The 22,113-nt window shown below is 38.5% G+C and overlaps 2 protein-coding genes across 4 annotated transcripts; both read right to left on the bottom strand.

The window, feature by feature from the left end:
• Positions 1-609: 609 nt before the first annotated feature.
• DNTTIP2 (deoxynucleotidyltransferase terminal interacting protein 2) lies at positions 610-9,196 on the bottom strand. 3 transcript variants are annotated; one of them, XM_054832878.1, is made up of 8 exons: positions 9,038-9,196; positions 7,975-8,052; positions 6,299-7,605; positions 4,690-4,825; positions 3,892-3,987; positions 3,366-3,530; positions 2,092-2,201; positions 610-758 (listed from the first exon to the last, which is right to left on the bottom strand). In XM_054832878.1, exons 1-8 carry the CDS (start codon positions 9,140-9,142, stop codon positions 665-667), a joined length of 2,091 nt encoding a protein of 696 aa, XP_054688853.1. In that variant the 5' UTR covers positions 9,143-9,196; the 3' UTR covers positions 610-664. The 3 variants fall into 3 exon arrangements, 2 of the variants coding, with proteins under 2 accessions (XP_054688853.1, XP_054688852.1); XM_054832877.1 differs by having other exon boundaries at positions 6,299-8,052; XR_008577978.1 differs by lacking the exons at positions 610-758; positions 2,092-2,201 and having other exon boundaries at positions 3,515-3,530; positions 4,625-4,825; positions 6,299-8,052.
• Positions 9,197-9,509: 313 nt separating this feature from the next.
• Positions 9,510-22,099, bottom strand: GCLM (glutamate-cysteine ligase modifier subunit). The gene is made up of 7 exons (XM_054832883.1): positions 21,751-22,099; positions 18,736-18,801; positions 17,026-17,110; positions 16,217-16,273; positions 14,724-14,926; positions 13,416-13,530; positions 9,510-11,703 (listed from the first exon to the last, which is right to left on the bottom strand). The coding sequence occupies exons 1-7, from the start codon at positions 21,868-21,870 to the stop codon at positions 11,534-11,536; spliced, it is 816 nt and encodes a 271-aa protein (XP_054688858.1). The 5' UTR covers positions 21,871-22,099; the 3' UTR covers positions 9,510-11,533.
• Positions 22,100-22,113: the final 14 nt, after the last annotated feature.

Raw genomic sequence — 22,113 nt, 5'->3', positions numbered from 1 at the left:
AACATATGACTGAATGTTAAAAACTATACATAAATAACATTATTTACAATATTTATTATTAAACAATATGTAATTTATATCTTCTTTATGATTTGCTTTTATTTATTTATAAATTTTATATATATATATATTTTTAATATATATATCTATATGCCAAATTCCAGGACATTCTCAATCCTATTATGGTCAGTGTTGAAATAAACCCTTCACAACCAAACTATTTCTCAATACCTTCTATTACAGAACTGGCCAGCAGCACCTCTGACAAGACATGGAAAAATATGTTGTGGCCCATAACAGGTGCCAAGGTGAATTACACGCATAACTTTAAACTGAATTTACTAATTCATTGATGTAAAGACTGAAGTCTGAAAAGACCACAATCCATGAAGTTGGATTTTGTGCTCTGATTTAACAATATGCTTTCACATCATTATCTTTTAAAGTAAACATTAATTTAAATAAAAAAAATTAATTTTTAAATCTAAATTAAATTTAGATACATGATCATTTGATAAAGCTCCCTACCAAATTCTCACTGCAAGTCCCTAAACCTCAATTTGCACGACCTTCAATCTTAAAGAAAAAAACAGCACAACCAAAGCATTCTGTAAAAAGTTTTATAACGAGTAAGTTGTTCCAGCTTGTTATTTTTCTTCAAATCTTAATTGTGAAATTTCTTCTTCTTCCGATTCCTCTTCCCTGCTGCAAAAGCTGCTTTTTCACTCATGATCTCCTGATACTTCTTTTTATTATATCTGAACAAAATAGATAATTTACTTTTAAGCATGGTAAACCAAAGTTCAGGAAAAGATAACATGGAAAGTACTCTACATACATAATTTGCGAAACTCGGTTCTCTCATGTTTTCTGAGCCAGATTTCTTTAATTTTGTACATTTATGTGTAGGTAAAGGGAAATCAACAGTTGGATTAATAATAAATGCAGGTAAATTTGTTTTGGAAGTAAATTTGATTGAAGAATCATTAATTTTGGCATACCTAGGGGGTTCTTCATTGCATATGCAATCATATTTTGGACAGTTTGCTAAAACACTGCTATTGCTTATAATGGGAAGACTCATCAATTTTGACAGTACTATGGACAAATTATACCCATTTTTATAATACTCTCTCAGCAAACTTAAGATAATTCACCTTACTCAAGGTTGAAAACTGAGATATTAACCCTACACAATGAACAGGATATACTTACTGAATATGAGTTGCTAGCTCCTCCAATACAGATTCTTATGTACCTATACCAATTAGCACAATGGATCATTGCACACTGAGCAGTATTGAGGCTTCTAATTGTGAGACCAAAACCTGACAAATATCTACAGTAATGCTAAAGCATCTGGTTAAAGCCCTTAATTAGTACAGCACAAATTAACTGATCAACTTTCAAAGACATTAATTTCTTTAAATTCCTTCTAATAAATATCTCATAAATCAGGTTAACCCAGAAAACTCGTTAAGAAATAGCTACACTAACTTGCCTTCCCAAGGTTAATAATTAATTTACAAGCCTGGTAACATTAAGCCTTATAATCCCAAATCATGTACTATTAAAAAAAAAAAAGATTTCATTGTGTGAAAAATGAAATGCAGATTAACATCATGTAATAACCAATATCAAAATGGATCAACTAAGGAATCTACTCCAGAAACTGCAGGTTAGGCAGACATTAATTACTCCAATCATATTCTTCAAGTAAAACTTCTAGCGCAATTTTGATTCCTATGGCAGACTGACATGCCTATAAAATGAAACCACATCAACTTTCATAGAATTACAGTCAGTGCTTTTCTACTGGTTATGCCAAGTAAAAATAATCAAATCTTTAAACAACAAAGTGCAGGCATGAGCCTGTGCAGACACTTATTTTAGAAATATGCTGTCTCAGTCTAATTATCACCTGTCCTTTAGATCTTCTCAATGGCAGTGCTTCTGAAGTGCTAAAACCGACTAAATTTCTTTGAAGTATAAAAAACCCCATATAAAATAAATAAAAACAAGAAAAAAAAGTTACAAGTTAAAAATACACTTCTCTTAGGATGTTAGAATTACAAAACCGTTTTTAAATACCTTCTAAACTCAGAATCCGCAAGCAGCTCTTCAACAATTGTTCTCTTCCTCTGTTTCTTAGGTATTCGACTATGGTAAAAGTCTATGGGAGAATCAACCACAGTTCCAACCTAGAAAACAAGAAATGAAAACATTGTTATTGTACAGCAACATGTTCATTATTTTGCTACCTTGTTCTTTTTTCTTTTTTTTTTTAAATCCTCAGCAACAAGTGTAAAGACACCTATGGAGATGATCAGAATGGTATCTTAAGAATGTGCAAAATACCAGAAAAATTAAGCCATGTTTTGTACGCAGTCACTTTTTGTCTCATATTTTGTGCACAGAGGAGGGCCTGAGCTTTAATACTGTACAGTATTCAACACTGGACTCCTGCATCAACACTTGTATTCATAAAAGAAATCCTGTTCTTAACTTTTAAACATTTTCCCAAGGAGGGAAAGGAAATCCTTATGACCATCTTAACTCTTTATCATCTCTGTCATTGTTCTGGTTTTGCTAGATGGCTACATAGCAGTTATTCCAGCTCTAATATAAGTGCTTTATCCTGGAATGCATAACATTTTTTCCAACAGGCACGTTAGACATATCTGATGATTCGGGTTAGTAGTGGAGATACATGGAGTACGTGTTTCATGTAGTGAAAACAGACCTATGCAGATCTCATTATGTGGAACACTTCCATCTAAGTTTTTCTATGCCCAGAAGCTTCAAAACATACGAGACCCACCCTTCAGAGTGAAGTGGTAATATTTTGAGAAATAAAAATTTCCTCAAGCATGCTAACTATTCAAACAGGCTTAAGTAGATGGAAACCTATTTCCATAGTTTTTGGAGTAATTATTTTCTTTATGCGAATCACTTCAAAAGGTGACAGCTACAGCAGCAGAAATTCTGGCTGATCAAAGCCAGCTGTCTCCATTGAAGCTGTATTACCTAGTAAGAAAATAAATGCTAACTATTTTCTACACACTTGTCAAAAAAGGCTAATACTTTAAAAAAACCAGTGAAAATCTAGTCCACTGAGGGTTCAGAATACAGATTAAGTCAGATGTCTGTCCAGTTCTATGAGAACAGCTGAAATTTAAAAAAACCCAGCATATACACATATGTAATATAGAGTTAAGCAATTGTAAACTGCAGTCAAGTAATCAAAATACTTTAATAATTAAGCTATGAGATTAAATCAACATAGAAGCTACCTACAAAATAGGAAATAAGAATAGCTGTTCAAAACTTCAGCAGTACAATGCCACCCTCTGCTCCTTCCTTACCTGGAAGTACTTGGGTAGACCATCTCTATCATTCTTCTTATAAAAATGTTTAGGGTCCAATGAAGCTCTCATCTTCAAAACTTTAAGATCATTTTTCAGTTCACTTGTGATTTCTGGGGCTTTCATACCAAACCAACCGTCACCTGTTGTTTTCTCTCGCTCTGCCTAGGATGCAATACCAAGAATAATAAATTTGCATTCAGCAACTAGGACAGGATAGAGCAGGGAACTCTCCCCTCCAAAATATATATAAAGCATTCAGAACATAACTCTGTACCTTTGAAAAGCATATTTTATGACCCTTAGAATCAGAAGGTCATCAGCACTGTATTAATGACAGATCTGTACCATCTGAGCACATTATCTTTCACTTCACTGTCCTCCTGACTAGGAGGATGGCTTTTCACAGGATGACTCAAGGAAGACACTGAATTGCAGTTCAGCACTCCACTTCCAGTGAGGCCTGTATACGCACACATACTACCAAAGCCTTTATGATTTGAGGCATTATCAGCTCTTCACTTACCCTGCGCTGTTTCTTTAGCTGGTGAAGCGATTCCCTGAAGGGTGGGACACATTCCTTTTTTTCAAAATCTGGAGTTATTATACTCTTCTGCAAGAGCTGTAAGAGGTTTTTTTTTTAATGTTATACAGTCATCTCACTGATACAAATTTTACTGCTTTACTGTTTTTACAGAACCTACTAAAGGAATCCTGCAGAATCTAAGCAAGCACTGTAATACAATACTTGAGCTTTTTTGATCCACAATGGAAGTAGTAGGGATCTGCAAAACAGAACCCTGGCCAACAAATGAAAGCAGCTGGTTAGCTCTGGAAGAAGTGAGATAGCAAATGCTCTAGAACAAAGATGGCTATCATGCATGAGCCTAAGAAAACAGCCTCAATGAAAATAACACATTCCCTTTATCTCAAAGGGTGCTTTTGAAATAGAACTGCTAATTCCATATTAGGGAGAGTATAGACCTCTATTTACTGAAATGCATTCTCAGTATGGACTAAATATCTTGTTAGCAGGCCTTCAGCTCATGTACCATTAGGTAAAACTGCAGGCATAATCAACTTCATTTTATTTCACAAGATAATGCTGGTATTTGCACTGCTTTTCAGTTTCTGAAGTGTCACATATATTTAAATTGTTACCACTAAAACCAAAGGTAAATCCACACTTTGGCCAAAAAGAATGGAAGTTCTCAGCAAACCATAAAACAGGGTATTTCTTTAAAAAGAAGTAAACCAACCTTATTAAATGAACATCTTTCTGTTACTGTAGTCACAGGTAACTGTGTAATTGCAAACACATTACCTGGTCCTTCTTTTTCTCCTTTGGTTGTTCAATTACACTTGATCTAGGCTTCTGGTTTTTTGCATCAAAACTAATATATAAACCTCCAAGCTTCTTGATATTCAAACCAGGGTCTATGCTGCTGGAAAGATGTAAACTAAAAGAGAAATAGTTAATGATTAGAATATTGTAACAAGCACGCAGCTAAGCCTTCTACTGTCCTCTCAGAAAGATAAACAGAAAAAATATTTTTCTTCCCACTTAGGTTCAGTTCTGCAACGATTTTAACTCTTGGTATCTAGAAGATATACATGACTTGGAAGTGACAGAAGACAAGGGGGAAAAAATCATGCCATTATATGAAGTGAGAATTTATTAATCACTTTAATTGCCAATTTTTTTGAATAATTTCCAGAAATTCATATTAACTCTAATGCTGTATTCTTATCTTAGACACTATTATCTTCTATAAAATTGAATTCTTAATTCACTTAACCTTGCCAAAAGAACTCATAAGCAGCATCCTTCTATACACTGAGAATCTTGCTAGCTAAAGAGAAAAAAAACCCACAAAAGCACAAACATATGGGTGGTAAAAATATTGTCAGCTCTTAACAGAAAAGTATGAAGAAGCTACGATTCACTGTAGGAATGTCCGTGTCTGTATAACAGTACCAAGAATAACATTATTAAACATTTCAAAGCTAGTATGTTTCCCACTTTTTTCATTACTTCATTCAGACAGCCAAAGAAACGTATCCACAAACAACGTACGATGATTGACTCAAAAGAAGGTTTTTGATGACAAGAATGCTTAAAAGCTATAAAGTATTATGGAAAAATATGGTAATATCTAAAGAGGTACAACAGGTATTGTAGCTCGAATGCTTATTAATACAACTTTCTATTAAACTGTGACTAATCTTCTATAACGCCTTTACATTGAATGCTTGGCTAAGTTTTTGTAAGACTTCTGGCCTACCTGTAGGTTTTTAGAAGATTAAGACTTATTTATCCAACCTAAACAGAGTATTATGCTTTAAACATATGAAGCATATGAAGGGATTTTAGCAGGAGTTGGACCACAAGAGGTCCCATCCAACCTAAATTATTCTACAATTCTATGCTGGGCTGATTTCACGGAAGTGTCACAGTCCCACAGCACAACAAGAACTGAAAACATAAAAGAGTATGTGACTGTTTAGGAATAAAAAGCATAATCTAATTAGGCAATGTGTAAGGAATTTACCAGACTTTTTGTTATTTAAATGCAAACTAAAATTAAAAAAAAAATCAACAATTAAGAAAACAGCGACCTGAATAAGCAATTAAGTCAGCCTGACCAGTTTAAACCCAGTTTCACATTTTGTTTTTTAAGCCAAACACATAAAAGGCCTCTAGATGCTTAAATATTTGAGAGTTCTGTTCTGCTACATAAAAAAACCCCAAATCCTGAATTTATGGACTATATTTGTATTTTCTAATCTGTGCAACCCCACTTTCCAGATCAATATGACTTATGTGATGACTCCCTCATTTATTCCACATCATTTAGCACTTAACGTACATATCCTAAGCACATGCTTGAATGAAATGCAGATTCTTTAGTTACTCCCCAAAAGATACTTACACATCAACCTTATTTTTCAACAAATCATCATCTTCATCTTTCTCATCTTCATCTATCAATTCCTCTTCAGCCTCTTCCAAATCTGAGGATTCTTTACCTTTTTCACTTCCTTCATGCTTACCTTCAGCATCACTATCTTGGTCTACCTCATCTAGATAATACTTTTGGCTGGAACTCATGCCAGGCTCAGTATCAATTACAAAAAGCCCTTCAGCATGCAGTGACTTGTTTTTTAAAGATTTGTTGAAGGAAGGAGTCCTCTCATCTGCCTCTTTAAAACACAGATTCTCTTCAATTGTATCTATGTCTGCCACATCACTATTTTCAGATTCATCACTTTCATCTTTGCTCAGAAACAATGTAAGAGAATCATTTCCACTGCTTGATTTATTACTGCTGTGGGATACAGATTCAGCATATTCCCCTGTTTGGTCTTCACTGCTGTCAACACCAATTTCAAGAAGACTGAATCTACCAGCACTACCAGTTCTTTCTGCAATAGCTATGTCCTTTTGTCGGCTGCTCACTGCACTAGCTTGCTCACCCTTTCTTAATTTATCAGCCTGGGTGAAAGACTGCCGTTCATCTGCCTCAGCATCTGCTATTTTGCATTCTGGAATTTTTTTACTTTCATTTATTGTTATTTGCCCTTGGGATTCTAGAAGTTGTTTGGGACTCATGCAATCAGTCAAAGAAAGATCCATATGCTCTAATTTCCTCTCCCTCACAAGAATTTTACTGTGTTCATCTTGTATTTGGCCACATGCTTTCTCTGAACCATCTACCCCAACAGGTTGCGTATTTTTAACTGCTTTTTTCCTAGGCGATTCAGTGTCACTTAGTTTCATTTTTGTAATACTGCTGGGTGTCACATCATTCAAAACCTCTTCTTTCATGTCTTTACTCTGGGTTGTATTGGTAGATTTGGAAGAACATTTGCTTTTAGGTGAACTGGGTTCTTTATTATCCTCAGTGACAGAGGAAGCATCTTCTGTGTCAGAGACAAGTTCTGCAGCTGGTCTAGAATCAGAAATTATTACTGGCTCAGATTTAATGGTGTCCTCAATTAAATTCTCATCTTCCGAAACGATTTTGTTTCCTTTCTCAGCCTGCTCAGTATTTTCTGCTTGTGATTTCATTTGCATGCTCCTAGTAATTCGTTTGGTAGTGATGGATGGTTCCATATGAGAACTTAAGCAGCATGACTCCACATCAGAAATATCTTCACTCTGGGCTTCACAAACTGTATCTGGCTGCAGCTTCTTTTTGCTTTGCCTGCTTCTTGTAGTTCTGGTAACACTAGGCATCTGGACACCAGAGACAGCAGAGGAACAAGACTCAGCTTCAGAGATATCATCCTCATCCTGAATCTTGCTTAACTTATTTAGAAAAGCTGACTTGTCATGTCTTTTTTTGTCAGGAGAATCTAGCTGATAAGGAACTACAATTTGTCGTCGTCGTGTTACTCTTACAAACAAAGGTGTCTGCAGACCAGACACAGAAGAGCAGTTTGATTCTGTTTCTGACACATCCCCATCAGCTTGTGGTTCAGCAACTGATTGTGCTGAATGAACAGTTGTGTTCTCATTTCTAGTAATTTGCATCTCTGTGCTATCACTGACATCTGACTTTGTTTCTCCATGTTCTACCTCTTCAAACTGGGATTCCTGAATTACCTCTGGCTTACGAACTGATTTAGTTCTTCTTCTAGTCATCCTCACAGACACAGGAGTAACAATTTCAGCGGATGCCATCTAGAAAAGGAGTAAAAAAAGTGTGCTATTGACAGATAAAATAACCCCATAAAAAGGATGCTATACAAATCACTCTTCTTAAACAAATCTACTCAAGCTGACGACATATTACATGCTTCTGTGTAGCCCTATACATGTGGAAGAAGTGTTAATAAACCATCTCTCGCTTATCTGTTTACTGTATTTTGGTCAAGGCAGGAGAAGAAACACATGCATCCATTAAGAAATACACACACACTAAAATATAAACAAATATATTCTAATTCTAAAAAGTTCTGCAAGGTGTCATGGGAAGCAAAGCCAGAAGCGATGTTCACAAACATTCAAAGATTTGCACAACTGTCAAACACTGAAGCCTAGCAACTGGCAGAATGCACCCCAAAATGGTTTCCATAAGCAATTTTAGTAGTTTTAGGAACAGACTGGCTTCACAGCAACGCCAGGTATAATCTGCTTCTTTGACGATGTTTGTAAGGTACCTGGAAGGCAATTCAAAATTTTGGAAAGAAAAAACCCTCCACAACAGCACGATATTCCCAAAACACAGAACAATGCTGCATCAACATAAACCATTCTACCTAAATGATCCGTATTTACGCGAGCGTTTGCATGTGTAATGGAAAAGCCACAGAGAAACGCTAGAATAACTGCAGTTCAAAGGAAAAATAATACCCCAACCTCTAACTCGCAACGTGAAATGGTTCAACGACCTACAACAGTTGCAGGCCCGACAGGGGAAGGCGGCGGCGGCATGGCCAGCCTGGCAGCGCCCCGCAAGGCCGGCTGCGGCACGGGCAGGCGGGCACACCGCTGCCCTGCCGCCAGCACCGAGCCCCGGCGGGGCCCCCCGCCCGCTGCGGAGCCAGGGCCCTCCCGGTGAGGCCGCGTGCGCGCAGCAAGATGGCTGCCGCGGCCCCGCCGCCGTCCCGCACAGCGGGTGGCGTCCGGCTGGCCGCGCCCCTCCGGTCCCTGTCCCCCCCCTCACCTCCGCCGCGGCGGCGGGCTCGGTCCGGGAGGGGCTACCGCTGCCTGCCCCAGCCCGCACCCCCTGCTCCCGGTCCCTCGCCGCCGCCCGCCTGGTGGCCACCATCTTGTCACCCGTACCGTGCCCGCCCCTTCCGCCCGCCCTTCCGGCGGCGCCCGGCGGGGCAGGGGCGGGAGCGCGACGGCCTCCGCCCCGGGCGGGAGGGCAGAGCCCGGCCCGTTAACGCCAGGCTGTCAAAACCGGTAAAACGGAGACCAGCAGCGTCCAGGCACTGACGAAAAGCCAGCAGCACAGCGCAGGGTGTCGGCTTTGCATTGAAAAGCACGGCATGCAGCCGTGCTGCAGGGAGCACGCAGCCCCGGTCAGATATGCCCTTAAGCGATGGAATCCCAGAGCGCAGGGCGCTTCAGGGCATTTTATGACAAAGTGTAAAATACTGTTATTGAGATGAGAATTCATACAAAGCACCAGGTTAAAAGCCTACAAGAATTTCAAATTTTAATTCAAACTTTCAAGTTTCTCATGGAAGGAAATCCCATCTCTCCCACATTGATGCAAAACAGATTAATGAGATAACCTGATAAAATGCTATGCTATCAGTGACTCTAGAAAAATAAGATGATCACGTCTTAAAGGTACTTTTCCATAGCAAGCAAATTGTTAACAGTTTACAGAAAGGAAATAAATAATTATCCCATTAGAGCAGCCTATACATTGTTTTAGCACAATTCTTGTTTTGTAGCATTTCAATTTATAAAACTGAGCACACATGCGAGTCTGATATAACACAGAATGTCAACAGCCAAACACAGACACAGAATTTACAGATAGTGGTTAATCATCAGCAGCACACAACTCAAAGCTGGTAGGAAAGTTTAAAATGAAAATTTTGAAACTGATACACACTGACCCAACAGTAAAAAGACATTTTGATTCGGAGAAAAAAAAACCTCAAAAACTTTTATTGATGCATTACTAGTTTCAGTTCCCTCACTTTCTCATTTATGAAAAGAACTGAAGTAGTTTAGGAGAAATTCCCAGTATTTGCCACCTACAGGTAAGATATTTGAAGACTCAAAAGGTATCTTGAAAAAGATTAATCTTAACTTAGTGGAATGGATTATAGGAAGCTGACACTCTAGTCAGTGCCCAGAGGCATTCAAATTCCACTAGCTGCCTGCATGACAGAATTTGAAAGATGTTGGTGAAAATTCATTCCCTTACAGTCCAAAGATCAAATATGTACAATTAAGTCAATGAGTACTACTACTACAAAGCCCTGCTCCTGCCTGAAATCAAAAGGAAAAATGAGGATTGTAGACACTCAGTATCAAGCTCCTGCTGAACTACAAGTTGATCTTTTGCTATCTATTCGGATTTAAAAGCCAAGGAAATGAAAAGGACTTTTTGATAGAAAGACTTCATTAAGCCAGAAGCCTTGCCTTAGCTGCAGCAATTTCTCTAGGATTCAAAAGCCAGTGTGCTAAGCTACTGCCAAACAGAAATATACCTAACTTCAGGCTAACCCTTGCTCACATCATTTCTGAATAGCACTCAAGCAACAAAGTTTCCTAGGCAACCCCAAAAAGAAGTCATCCATTTAACACAATCCTATGGTGAACAGCTCGAACATTTACTATCTGTTCTGACTTGGCCAATTCTGATTGTGTAGTTCACAAACACATAAAAAACAAGCCACGGTTGAGAAAGACAGGCACAATTCAATTTCTGATTAACAGATTTTTTCATCACTTGTTTTCAATTCTTATTTTAAACGTTCACACAATAATACATTTTCTGTTACAAACAGTAAAGATGCCATCACACTTGTGCAAACACTAAACAAACCATATTGAGGCACAAAGCCAGAAGGAATTCAAGTAACAGTCAGAAAGTAATTTGGAAGATGCATTTTTTTCTAAATCTAAGGTCTTTAAAAATAAACCAATTTTCCCATCCACACAAACAGCTGACTTGCCTATCTATACATACCAAGGAATGAGATACCTGTTTAATTTTTTTGGGTAATTTTTCATAAAAGATGACAATTTTCTATAAAAACTAGTCCTTGAATGCTTGAAATCTATGCACCTACCAGATAAGTAACTATTATTTAAGAGTAATTATTTTTTTTTTAAATAAAAATATATACGTTTCTCTATACTACCTAATGGCAGCTAAAATATAACAATAATTTTACAGTGAACTGGTCATACAAAGAAAAATATTTTAAACTGTTTCTCTATAGGTAATTTAAATTAAAACTCAAAATATTTTATATTTTAAATGAACTGGTCAATAGGCTAAGAAAGAAAAATAGTGTTAGAACACTGCAGACACTCCTGCTGACATCACACTGAATAATTACAACTTTTGGTCTTTGTTACAAATGCTGTAAAAGTGTTTCTATGAAAAAAAGCAATGTTCCCCCCATCCCCAAGAAATTAGAACAGTAAGCCATTAAAAAAAAAACCAACCACAAAACACAAAAGTGTTTTAAGAGGCATTTCTTTTAGCTTGCATGATATAGCCTTTGGACTTGATAATTCCTCTGCTTTTAACAATGACTGAATACCGGAGAAGCCATAAAGGAATCCATTCGTGTGCTTTCGTGTTCTGGATGCTTTCCTGAAGAACTTCTTGGAAACTTGCTTCACAAAGTAATTCTGAAGTTAAAAAGGGATATTCATGCTTTAAATAATGTCATGTAAACAGCTGCAAAAAGCAACACTTAGTAAGAGAAGCCTTTTCCTATAGTCAAAAATCTTAAGCAGTGCCAGACATTCCACAGATCCACTCTTCTGGAATGCATATAGGGTAAAAGCAGCTGAATACTACAGAAGAAATTTTCAAGACACTTGTTTTGCAATGTTGAGTATTTTGCACAAAACTAATTAACTGAGATTTCTATAATATCAAATGGAATTGATCGGCAGAGCCATTAGCAGGAAAAAATGAAAATTGAGAAGCTAGCTAGACAAACCAGAGGCGAGTAAAGCATAAGGCTGAAATCAGCAAAGTACTGAGCATTCTAAGGTACCTCTGCAGTCACTGGAAGCTCAACATTTATAGCATCTTCCATAACTGGGCTCATAACAACTGCAAGCCCAGAAAGTATTAAGAAAAATGGGCTTAAATGCCACAAAGCAGACAAGGCAAGTACAAATCCTAGTTTCCTCTGGAAAGTCAGTCAAGGGAACAATCTCTTTGATGAGGAGTGTTCCCAAAAGACAGTCTCAATACTCTTCAGCTGACCATCACAGAAAAGTTAAGCTTAGCAAACAACACATACGGGAATCACTACTTGCTTTGTTTTCTACCCAAATTCTCTTCTCCTTCATTTCATGACTCTCGATAGAGAGTATTTATTAAATTGCAAGTTGCAGTTTGGACTTCAGAGGACATGGAAATTGTTGGATTGAATGACAATTCATCTTGTATGCTGCCAGAGCAGTGCTGATTCGTGCCTGAGCACTGATGAAATTCATTAGTTGTAACAGTGGTACTATAAAGTATGTACTTCATAAGTAGCATTTAATTTTTTTTTTTTTTTGGGGGGGGGAATGGGAAGAAAGGAAAAGGGAGGGTAAGTATGATCATCATGAATAGTTGGTCATAAAGAAGAATGTAGGGAAGGAATGAATATTAAGACTTTTCGCTTACAATTCCACAAGATATTTAAGGTGTCATTATAGTGAAGAAGATTAGATGATGTTTGAGAGAAACCAATATCCCAGAATATTCTAGGGAGCTGGTAACTCAGAGTTCTAGAGTCTAAAGGAAAGCCTCCAAGTCCTTCAATCATTTAGTAAATGAATCACTGCACAAAGTAAATAAAGAATTTACACCAACTTTTTGTAATAATGTTATTTTAAGAAGTCAGAACTTTGAAAGAATCCTGCTTAAAGTGTAATGCTTTACATGTCTAACATTACCAAACTACTCAAAAGTCAGCTGACCATCAACATTTCTATGCAAGCTATTTCAGTCAAGTTCTGGGCAGTTGGACTTTGATTTGTCATTTACTGTCCTTCAGCAATACAACTGTTATTTCATTCTAGGTTTTGTGGAAATAAGCTATTTTTGGAACATATGTAGTATGAATTCCTCAGTAGTTTGTTCTTTGATTTACTTTATTTTCTCTGATTAAAATGATTTCAAGAAACTATCCAATGGTGGAAGATTGCCTTTCCCCTCCCCTTTCTTGAAGCAAAAGCAAGAACTTAACAGAAATATTTTAGAGAGAAGAAACTTTTAGAATCCTTTGTTCAGGATTCAAATGTAACAAACTTTGAAGTTCAGAAGAAGATTATTTCTTATTTTGTACTGAATAAATGCATTTAGAAGTCTTCTGTTACCTTATCTGGCAAAGCCTTACCTTTTGGGTCATTGTGAGTTAACAGCTGTATATCAAACTCCTTTGCAAATGCTGTGAGATCGGGTGGCATCACGCAACAGGAAGCTAGGTTCACCTGATTACTACTTGGTTTCACCTGAAAGTAGCAGAATACTTTGTAAGAAAAAAATATTAATATTTTAGTTGTTTCCTCCATGCCCTCTATTACAACAGAAATTTTGCTTTCAGCAGTTTGCCTTTGACCATTGTTTTGAGGTCTGAACAAGGCTAATTAATTCTGCATGATGCTGAACAGGCAACTCCTACATCTACAATTTCTTGCGGCCCAGAGCCCAAAATAGGAATAGGATCTAACTTCAGGTGCTGCCACAGCAAGATGAGTACTAACCCACTCTGGCTTCCTGTCTGCTGTGCTTCCTAAACAGTAGCAGGGGTTTTTTTCCCCCCTCTCTAGTGAAAGGATTATAGGAGCATTAGTCTGAAAAACACTTCAAATTAAAAAAATCCAAATAAATTTTTCTTAAGGATATATAATTTGCAGCCTTCCACGCCTTCAAGGTAAGTGCCTAAATCAAATGAAGTTATAAGGGATGCTCTTCCACTGACTCTTTCTCTGCTCATCACAAACTGTAGGTAGTCATTAATTCCCCCCCCCTCCCTGGCCCATTATCCTCTTCTCAGTATACACAAAACGGCAAGGAGCACAAATAAGGACTCTTGGCAGGACCTCTTACAGTACACTCACATACCACAAAATAAATGTCATTAAGAGGAGTATTCAAAGAACTAATAAGGAAACAGTAAATCCACAAGCTTACATGAGCATGGGCACATACTAGTACAGACCCACATCACTCAAATGTTAAGAGGCAATTAGTCACGTGGGACAACAAGATGTTGTGCCACTTCATTCATAGCCTGTCTTCCTCTTTCCAAGGGGGAAATCCCTCCATTCATAACACAGCTTCAAGTGAAAACAGCTATGTGTTCAGAGCCACTGGAATAAATCTGAAGGTTTATACTCCTTCCTAAATATAAAAGCATTCAAAACTCAAACCTTCAGTGCTTCAAAGAACCTGCTACTGAACAGACCTGTAGTTTCCAGCCTTTGCTGGTCTGTAGGTAAGAACACTGAACAGTCACACTTCAAGTTTCCCTCACCTTGAGCAACATTGTTACCATTCATAAGACCCAGAATGAAAATAACAGGGCTTATTACTATTTTGTATATAAATCCATTTATAACAGAAGTTTATAACAACAGTGGAAGCCAACAAAACAACAGTTATTCTGTCTTAGAAATGTTACAAGTAGGAAATTTGTTCTCACCTGTGCCCACAGATACAGCTGCTCTAATAGTGTTTTATCTAGGTCAGAGGTACCTATAGCAACAATCTTCTGGTTTTGAACTAGATTTTCAAGTTCTTGCCAATAAGGTTGCAAATACTCCAAGGAGAGGCTAGTGCCATCTTCAACAGGAGGTGGGGCAACAATGACTGAGTCTAACTGAGCAACTCCGAGGGCAGAACACGCTGAGGAAAAAGAACAGAGATGCTGCAAACTTTTGTGAGATACGAACATAAGCAGCGTGACTTTTCAAATTCAGCAAAAAACACAGCTCCTGCTTTGCTCCGCTAGCTTCCCCCATTCACCATTTGAAACTCTGAGTGTATCAGCAGTCAAGGATGCAAAAAACATTGTGTTACTAAAGAATCAAATACACAGCTGAAGTCCAAGCTTCAATTGTAGGTCTTGGGTGGAAAAAACCCAAACCAACAAACCCCCAAAACTCCAGAAACCCAACGACCAAACCAACTGTGAAGCTTTTTTCTCCTTTTTAATGCTAAAACTATATTTTTCTCTGTAGACAGTGGTGACAGACAATTCTTGATTCCTTCATTGTCAATTTCTTCCAAAATTTGTAACATTGACTCTGAACTACAACTTGAGTACAGGGCATGGGCTAGGATAACTATCTGATGTATGGAAAGAGTTAGACCAAAAGCACACCGAATATGGAGATTTAAATTGCCAGGGAGAAGTGGCAAGCTTTGGAGTATCACTGAGGTTTAGGAAAGATACAAGTCATGAGGCCTCTTCTGCACAGCAAAAAGAATAAAATTAAGTAGCTAAATAAATTATTTTCTTCTGAAGGAGGATTTTATCAACATATTCTTAAAAAAATGCTACTACAACTTACAATAAAGAAGCTATTAACTGGGGTATCGATAGAAAAGAATGGCCTTTGCTCCTTGTTAATTCCTTATACCCAACAATCTTCCGAAGTTGTAAAGTTCAGTGCTGCTCACAATTACTGCTATGTTAGGCTAACAAAACTTTCTGTATCAGTACAGCCATTGTATTGTATTTTCAATAAAACTTAACTATTTTATCAGCCGCTTGCAGCATTGTTTACTTCCTAAACAATCTCTGAAATACTGCACAATTAGTAGCAAAGGTCATCATGTTAAAAACAAGTGGCAACTAACAACAACCAGTAAGAACTGTTGTATCACTGTTACTAAAACATCACATGCTATTCACTTTTTGGCAAGTCTTCTGTGAAAGAATAAAAACTTGCTCCTGCTTGGAACAAGGAATCAGATTTGAGTTTGTGGACCCAAGGTTACAGCAATCCACATTTGATAAGTTTACTGACTGAACTAACATGTGAATAGACTCGATTACTTAAGTCTCTCAATAGGAAAACAGGATATACTTGTGACAGTCACTACATACACCTGTTAGATGGAAAAGGTTCCAATTTTATTGCTAAATAACGTAAAAAAGAAACTCTACCAGAAGTTGAGTTTCACACTTACCCAGGTCAACTGCATCTCTGATCGATGAAGAGTTTGATCCAACGATGAAAAGTTTTGCTATTTTCAGAGAAACTGGAATTAATAACTAAACAAGCTAGCTATTATTTTATATATATATAGCTATTTCCTTTTGCTATACACACTACTTATGAGTTCTAGGGTTAAGGGTTCTTGGAATATAAACCAATTACTTCAAAAATTGGAAAAAAACAGCCTTCTGAAAGGTGACTGCCCAATAAAGAAACTGTTCTCTTAAATTTCAAAGTTGCACAATCTCAGAAGAAGAAATCATCCAGTTAAATGATCTAATAAGCTGTAAAGCTAGGACTTCAGCATCAACACACTAAGCAATAACCATAAAACCCCCAAACATAATAGTACAAACAGTCCTCTTCACAACTTACTGAGAGTCAAAATGTACTCATGTTAGTTTGGACTGCCTCTTTCAAGTTCATCATATTCAATCTGGAAAAGTTATGCAAATAAATGTGCTTCCAATGCTATCTCTTAATTGCAGTACTATCTGTAATATTCTGTTTCAGAAAAGTCAAAGATTCACAAAATACATTTAAAACGTCTTGAGGGAATGCAAGTTAAACTAGAAAAATGCTGAGCTGCTATAAAACCTGAAATATGAATTCAAGTCTTTGGGTAATCTAGAAGTTGGCTAAGAAAGTACAACAGTGCGCACTGATGTCATTGGACTTTACAATTACAAAATACAGTGGAAAAAATACATATATGAACATCCTATTAATGACTGCATATGAAACCTTTTCATGACACTGGATTTTTGACTATGCTCTTACCTGATACTTTCAACTCATCCCTTTCTTCAGGGTTTATTTTTTCTATAGCTTGAGCTACAGTACATTCCAGAACCTCCAGTACTTCCTGTAATAAGTACATGAGATTTAGGAACAACTCATCAAGAGGAGACAGTAAGTTCCTGAAGAAAAAAAAGCCTTATAGCAGTTCAGAACAAAAATAGTATAAAAAAGCAGGGACAGAAAGAAAGTAACCCAACGTTTCTTGCTCTCTGAGGGGAAAAATCAAGAAAATGAAGCTATACACCCCAATACAAAAAAAACCCAAAACCAAATTACTGATAAGAATTATTGGAATAAGATTTAGTAGTGTTCCGATTTTCTGATGTGAACAGATCACTGTGCCAATTCAAACTGCCTTGCTTTAAAAAAAAGCCTCAGGACCAGCTGAAAAAAAATATCAGAATTAGGGGTTTTAGGTGGGAACATCTTTGCATAACAGTATTTTGTTATTTCAGTGAAGCTTATGAAAAGCCTACAGTGAAACTGCTGTAAAATACAGATTTAAAACAATAATTTTGAAACTAAAAGTTAGGAAAGTTTCAGAGACTTCACCCTCTGACCTCATTTAAGACTAGGCTGATATTTCAGCTGGCACAAGGTGACTTTAAGTCTTTCCCTACACGAGATTTTTGTATTATACAGACACACACCACCTCACCCCCGACCAAGAACTCTAGTAATTTTTGCTGCCCTACCAAAAAAATCCTCAAGTGAGTCTTCAAGTTACCCATACAGTCAGCATTTTAAAAAAAAAAGTTAACTTTATTATTATTACTGGAAACCAATATAATTCATAAAAGAATTTGGAATTATACAGTTAACATGTTGACATTAAAACCTAGCTTATGCTAAATAATTAACTTTACATGGATCACTATATCTTACAGAGACAAATGTTTATTTATGTTCTCTTCTTGAGCAATCATTAGGTCTTCCACAAATCATTCAGCAATAACTGCCTCACCACACTCCAGTGTGGAATGCAGCAATGTGCAGTTGATGCCACCATTACACAAGAACTGGTAACAAAACCCAAAGAAATGGTCAGGAGTTTTTTAGTTTGTTTTTTTCTTAAATGAAACATGCTAATATTTCACAGAGCAAGTAGTGTATTTAGTGGGAACCTATTACTGCTTTGCCGAATTTCAGAAGCAATAGTGAAAGAGGAGCAGGCAAATACACCAAGATCTTGATGTTAGATGCCCATGACTCTGGTTTTAAGAATTATGTGAGAGTCTTTAGCTCTTAAAGGAAAAATTGCCACTTCTGCATCTTCAGAAATATTTCTGAAACAACCAAGGCTACACTTCAGAGTTCCCCTCCAAACAAGACGATCTTCAGTTTATCATCTCCATAGTTTAGATAATTCTCCACTGAGTTTTTACAAGCATGCTAGCAAACTTCTAAGGTACACAGATTTATTTTTTTTTTGTGATTACCCCAACAATTAAGTAAGACCTGTCTTACTTGCCATCAACAGGATTCTTTACTTCAGTATTTCTTGCCCTCTCCAAATTTACTAATATTTTTTTTTTTAAAAAGGGGTTTGAGAAATACTCTTTTACGATATCTGGAGCCGCAGATACTTTCACAGAAATTTGATTCATTTATATTTTAAAACATGTAACCAACTACATACTTCTTTGTTTTCACGTGTAACATGGATAACATGCATAACACCTCTCCTACCTGATTTGGGTCTTGTCCAATCTTTGAGCTCCATTCAGTCAGGGTTTTCTGAATGCAGTCCCGCACCTACAAAATATTTGTTCATGTTGAAGTGTAGGTATGCTATAGCTGCACAGAAATATAATGATTCATAGGCATGTAGGACAGAACGAGCAGGTGAACTAAGGACACCACTCCTTCAACCACAGAAGATTCTTCCTTCATAGCTTCCATCTGAAACTTGTTCAAACTAGTTTACTTACATATTTTCCTCTCCTCTTTGGGAAAGAGTTTTAGCAGTAATACAAGTACTGTACTTCATTTATTTCTCAGACCAATGCCATCTTTAAAGGAAAGAACAATGCTAAGCAAGCAAGAACTAGGGTGTATGGTGGTTTGGGGTTTTTTGCATAGAGATTCTTAAGTTACAATGTAGTCAGATAACAGTGTATGTACTGTGACATTGTTAGAAACAAGACTTCACAATCAATCACTAAATACTCATTATATTAATTACTTCTCTTTCCACTATGTATCTGACCTTTTTCATTTCCTCCCTACCTATTCTACTGTGCCAAACGACTCACTAATGCTTTTAAGTCCTTCATTACTGAAGGGGGAATCTTCAGATCCTACCGCACACTTGCATCTTTCCTGCATCCACAGATGCCAAATAAACTTGACTAGGATTCTGGTAATGGATTTTCCTGAACATTGCACAGCTATTAAGTCTAAATCAGCTAATTAATTGCTTACTGTACCAGTGCTTCAGCCGTAACAAGCTCTAGGTTCCTTAACATACATCTCAGGAGTCGTCACCCTGCAGGCTAAGGAAAGGTACTGTCAAGACTGCTATCTGCCACGGGTAGGAGCACTTTTACCAGCTGCTGCTTTACTGCACTTTTAGCAATATATATTATACCTATGCAGATACATACTTTTTGTACCATTAAATAGCAATTTCCCATGACACTTTAATTCAGAGAGCTCATAATACCATGCGCAAACTAGAAGCCAAACCCCACCATAAAACTGGATATCACAAAGTTTAAGGCATAATAAAGTAATAATACTTTGTGAGCACAAACTCTATACATTCTTTCCCAGTCATTTAAAATGGCATGAAAAAATACCTGAGTCAAAAGGCAAGAATTGACTCCCCCCACTAAATCGCTATCCACAATGCTGGAACTCTTTAGCCTATTTTAATGCAACTTATAACATTATCTTTTCCTTTCTCAGGGAAAATGAGACAGTGCTAAATATGTATACTCTATATATTGACTTTGCAACTGTCACGCTTTATATTTTTACTGCAGTTAGTATGCACAAGCCTCTGCCTCCAAAGCACACCATTCCCTGCCCTCAACACATGACAAGTGCAGTGTATTTGACTACTTTGACCAGCTTTTCCACATAGTTACACCCTCAAACTCCTAACATTAGGGTTCATAGTTTGCAAAACTTTAGCTTACATTCTGCCACTGAGAACTATACACATGCTAACTACATCAAATATAAGAGTTAAAAGCCAATTTATTTCCTATAATTAATGCAAATTATTTGCTTTTGGAATTCCAGCAACTCTGGAAAGCAGGCAGCCTTATGTTTAAATGCAGATTTCCCTGTAAACAAATGAATTTAAATACCTTAACTGATTAGTTATGTACACTGGCCACTCTTTAACAACCCTCCAGAAACTACTCACATGAGGGTGCCCATTATGATACAGCTATCTCTCTGCTACAGAATCTAGCCCTATTTCACACAGATCACAGCATGTTGTAGTAAGCAACCAGGCCAAATAAAAAAAGTTATCACCACATGACAACCAAATAAAAGTATGATGAATTTTTACTTCTCATTACATCATCCTCCCAGTCACCTTTCTTACCATTTGTGCATGGCTAATACACAATCAACCAACTTCTATATTATCAACAGTGCTATTACATAGCAATAACCAGCCAAAACCATAGTTGTTCTGATTATTAAATGATCACTTTCAGATTATTGTGTCATGATAAGACAGCAAATACAGTGGTTCTGAAGTTCATGGCCACAGGATCTCCAGACATTTTATCAGGATTATTCTAAGTGTTGATACATACTGGTAAAGGTAATAGTTTTAAAGTGGTGATTAAAAAGTTCTTTCAACTTTTTAACAAAGAATGACAGCTATACTCTTTAAAGAAGACAGCAATGACTAATTTTCCTGAGACTTGTCACCACTAAAAAATTAAATTAATTTCAGGTTAGAAAAGAGAACTTTCATCTTTTGTAATGCAAGCTCACATCTATTCGCATTCTCTTGCTAAAGAATTATCAGTGATCTCCTTTGCCATTACAGGCAATACTTAAATTTGTAAGCGTTTTAATTCTTCACTCCCCAAGAGCAGAAACACGGTCCGGTTTCTTCCGAGAGAGACTCCAAGGCAGCACAGGAGTGCTTCCGGGGCCCCGGGGCTAGCGGGGCTCCTTCTGGCCATCACTTCGACTCCCAGCACAGCCAGCCGCTGCCTTCCCGGCGCACTGCGCCGCAAGGCCGGGGCTTCGCTGGCCCCCAGGTGCTGCCCGCGACGGTGAGATGGACCGGCCCGACCGGACAGAACACACTGAATAGACGTATAAAAAATAATAGAAAAAGCCTGTTTTGCCTTTCCCGTCTCGTAGCTCGAGAACGCGCGCGCGGTACAGGCACACACGGCACGTGCGGAGAGCGGACGCCGCCGAGGCGGTCCTGAGGGAAATGACACCCTTTCCGCCCGGGTGACGGACACCGGGCCGTGCTGTCCGGCGCCAGAAAGACAAACCCTACTCCGTATAATGCCTTAATCGCTCGGACGTCCCCGCGCTTCGCCGACAGCCGGGAGGGGTACCCTGCGCTCCCCCAGCCGCCGCACCGGCCGTTCGGCTGCGGCACGGCCCAGCCTGGCCCCCCCGCCGCGCAGGCGCCTACCGCAGCCCGCCCCCCGCCTCAGCGCGAGCTCCCGCCGCGGCGCCCCGACAGGAAGCCCCGGAGCCAGCCCCGCTCACCTCCTCGCCGGGGGTGGCCGGACACTTCTTGCGCAGGCAGCCCCAGTTGAGGAGGTTGCCGGTCTGCAGCGTGAGGGTGCCGGCCCGCTCCAGCAGGTCGCGGGCGCCGTCCGTCCCCATGGGGAAGCCTGGCGCTGCTGCGGCCGCCGGGCTCCCCGTGACACCTGCAGCACCAGGCAGCGCCGCGCCGTGACTCAGCACAAATAACGGCGGCGGGGGTGGGGGGGGATGCTTTGTAACCGTCCCCGGTCACATGGCACGAGGACAATGGGCAGCAGGGCGGGCCTAGCGCGGGAAGGAGCGCACCAACCGGGCAGCGCGCGCCCTGCCAGCACCGCGTCACGCTCCCGCCGCGCGCCTGCG

The sequence above is a fragment of the Grus americana genome, chromosome 8 (assembly GCF_028858705.1).
Source record: "Grus americana isolate bGruAme1 chromosome 8, bGruAme1.mat, whole genome shotgun sequence".
NCBI classification, from domain to species: Eukaryota; Metazoa; Chordata; class Aves; order Gruiformes; family Gruidae; genus Grus; species Grus americana.
Note: the sequence above shows the minus strand (reverse complement) of the source record. Positions and strands in the feature narration are given on the sequence as shown.

Bases quoted from the DNA above. Each gene is read 5' to 3' on its own strand.
- DNTTIP2 (XM_054832877.1), bottom strand. From the start codon at position 9,142: ATGGTGGCCACCAGGCGGGCGGCGGCGAGGGACCGGGAGCAGGGGGTG. The intron at 3,531-3,891 runs GTAAGTGAAGAG...ATTGCATCCTAG, and splicing joins AGCTAAAGAAACAGCGCAGG to GCAGAGCGAGAGAAAACAAC. The intron at 759-2,091 runs GTATTTAAAAAC...TATTTTGTTCAG, and splicing joins GCGGATTCTGAGTTTAGAAG to ATATAATAAAAAGAAGTATC.
- GCLM (XM_054832883.1), bottom strand. From the start codon at position 21,870: ATGGGGACGGACGGCGCCCGCGACCTGCTGGAGCGGGCCGGCACCCTC. The intron at 18,802-21,750 runs GTGAGCGGGGCT...AATATTTTGTAG, and splicing joins CGGCCACCCCCGGCGAGGAG to GTGCGGGACTGCATTCAGAA. The intron at 14,927-16,216 runs GTAAGTGTGAAA...CTTTTTCCTCAG, and splicing joins CAGAGATGCAGTTGACCTGG to CGTGTTCTGCCCTCGGAGTT.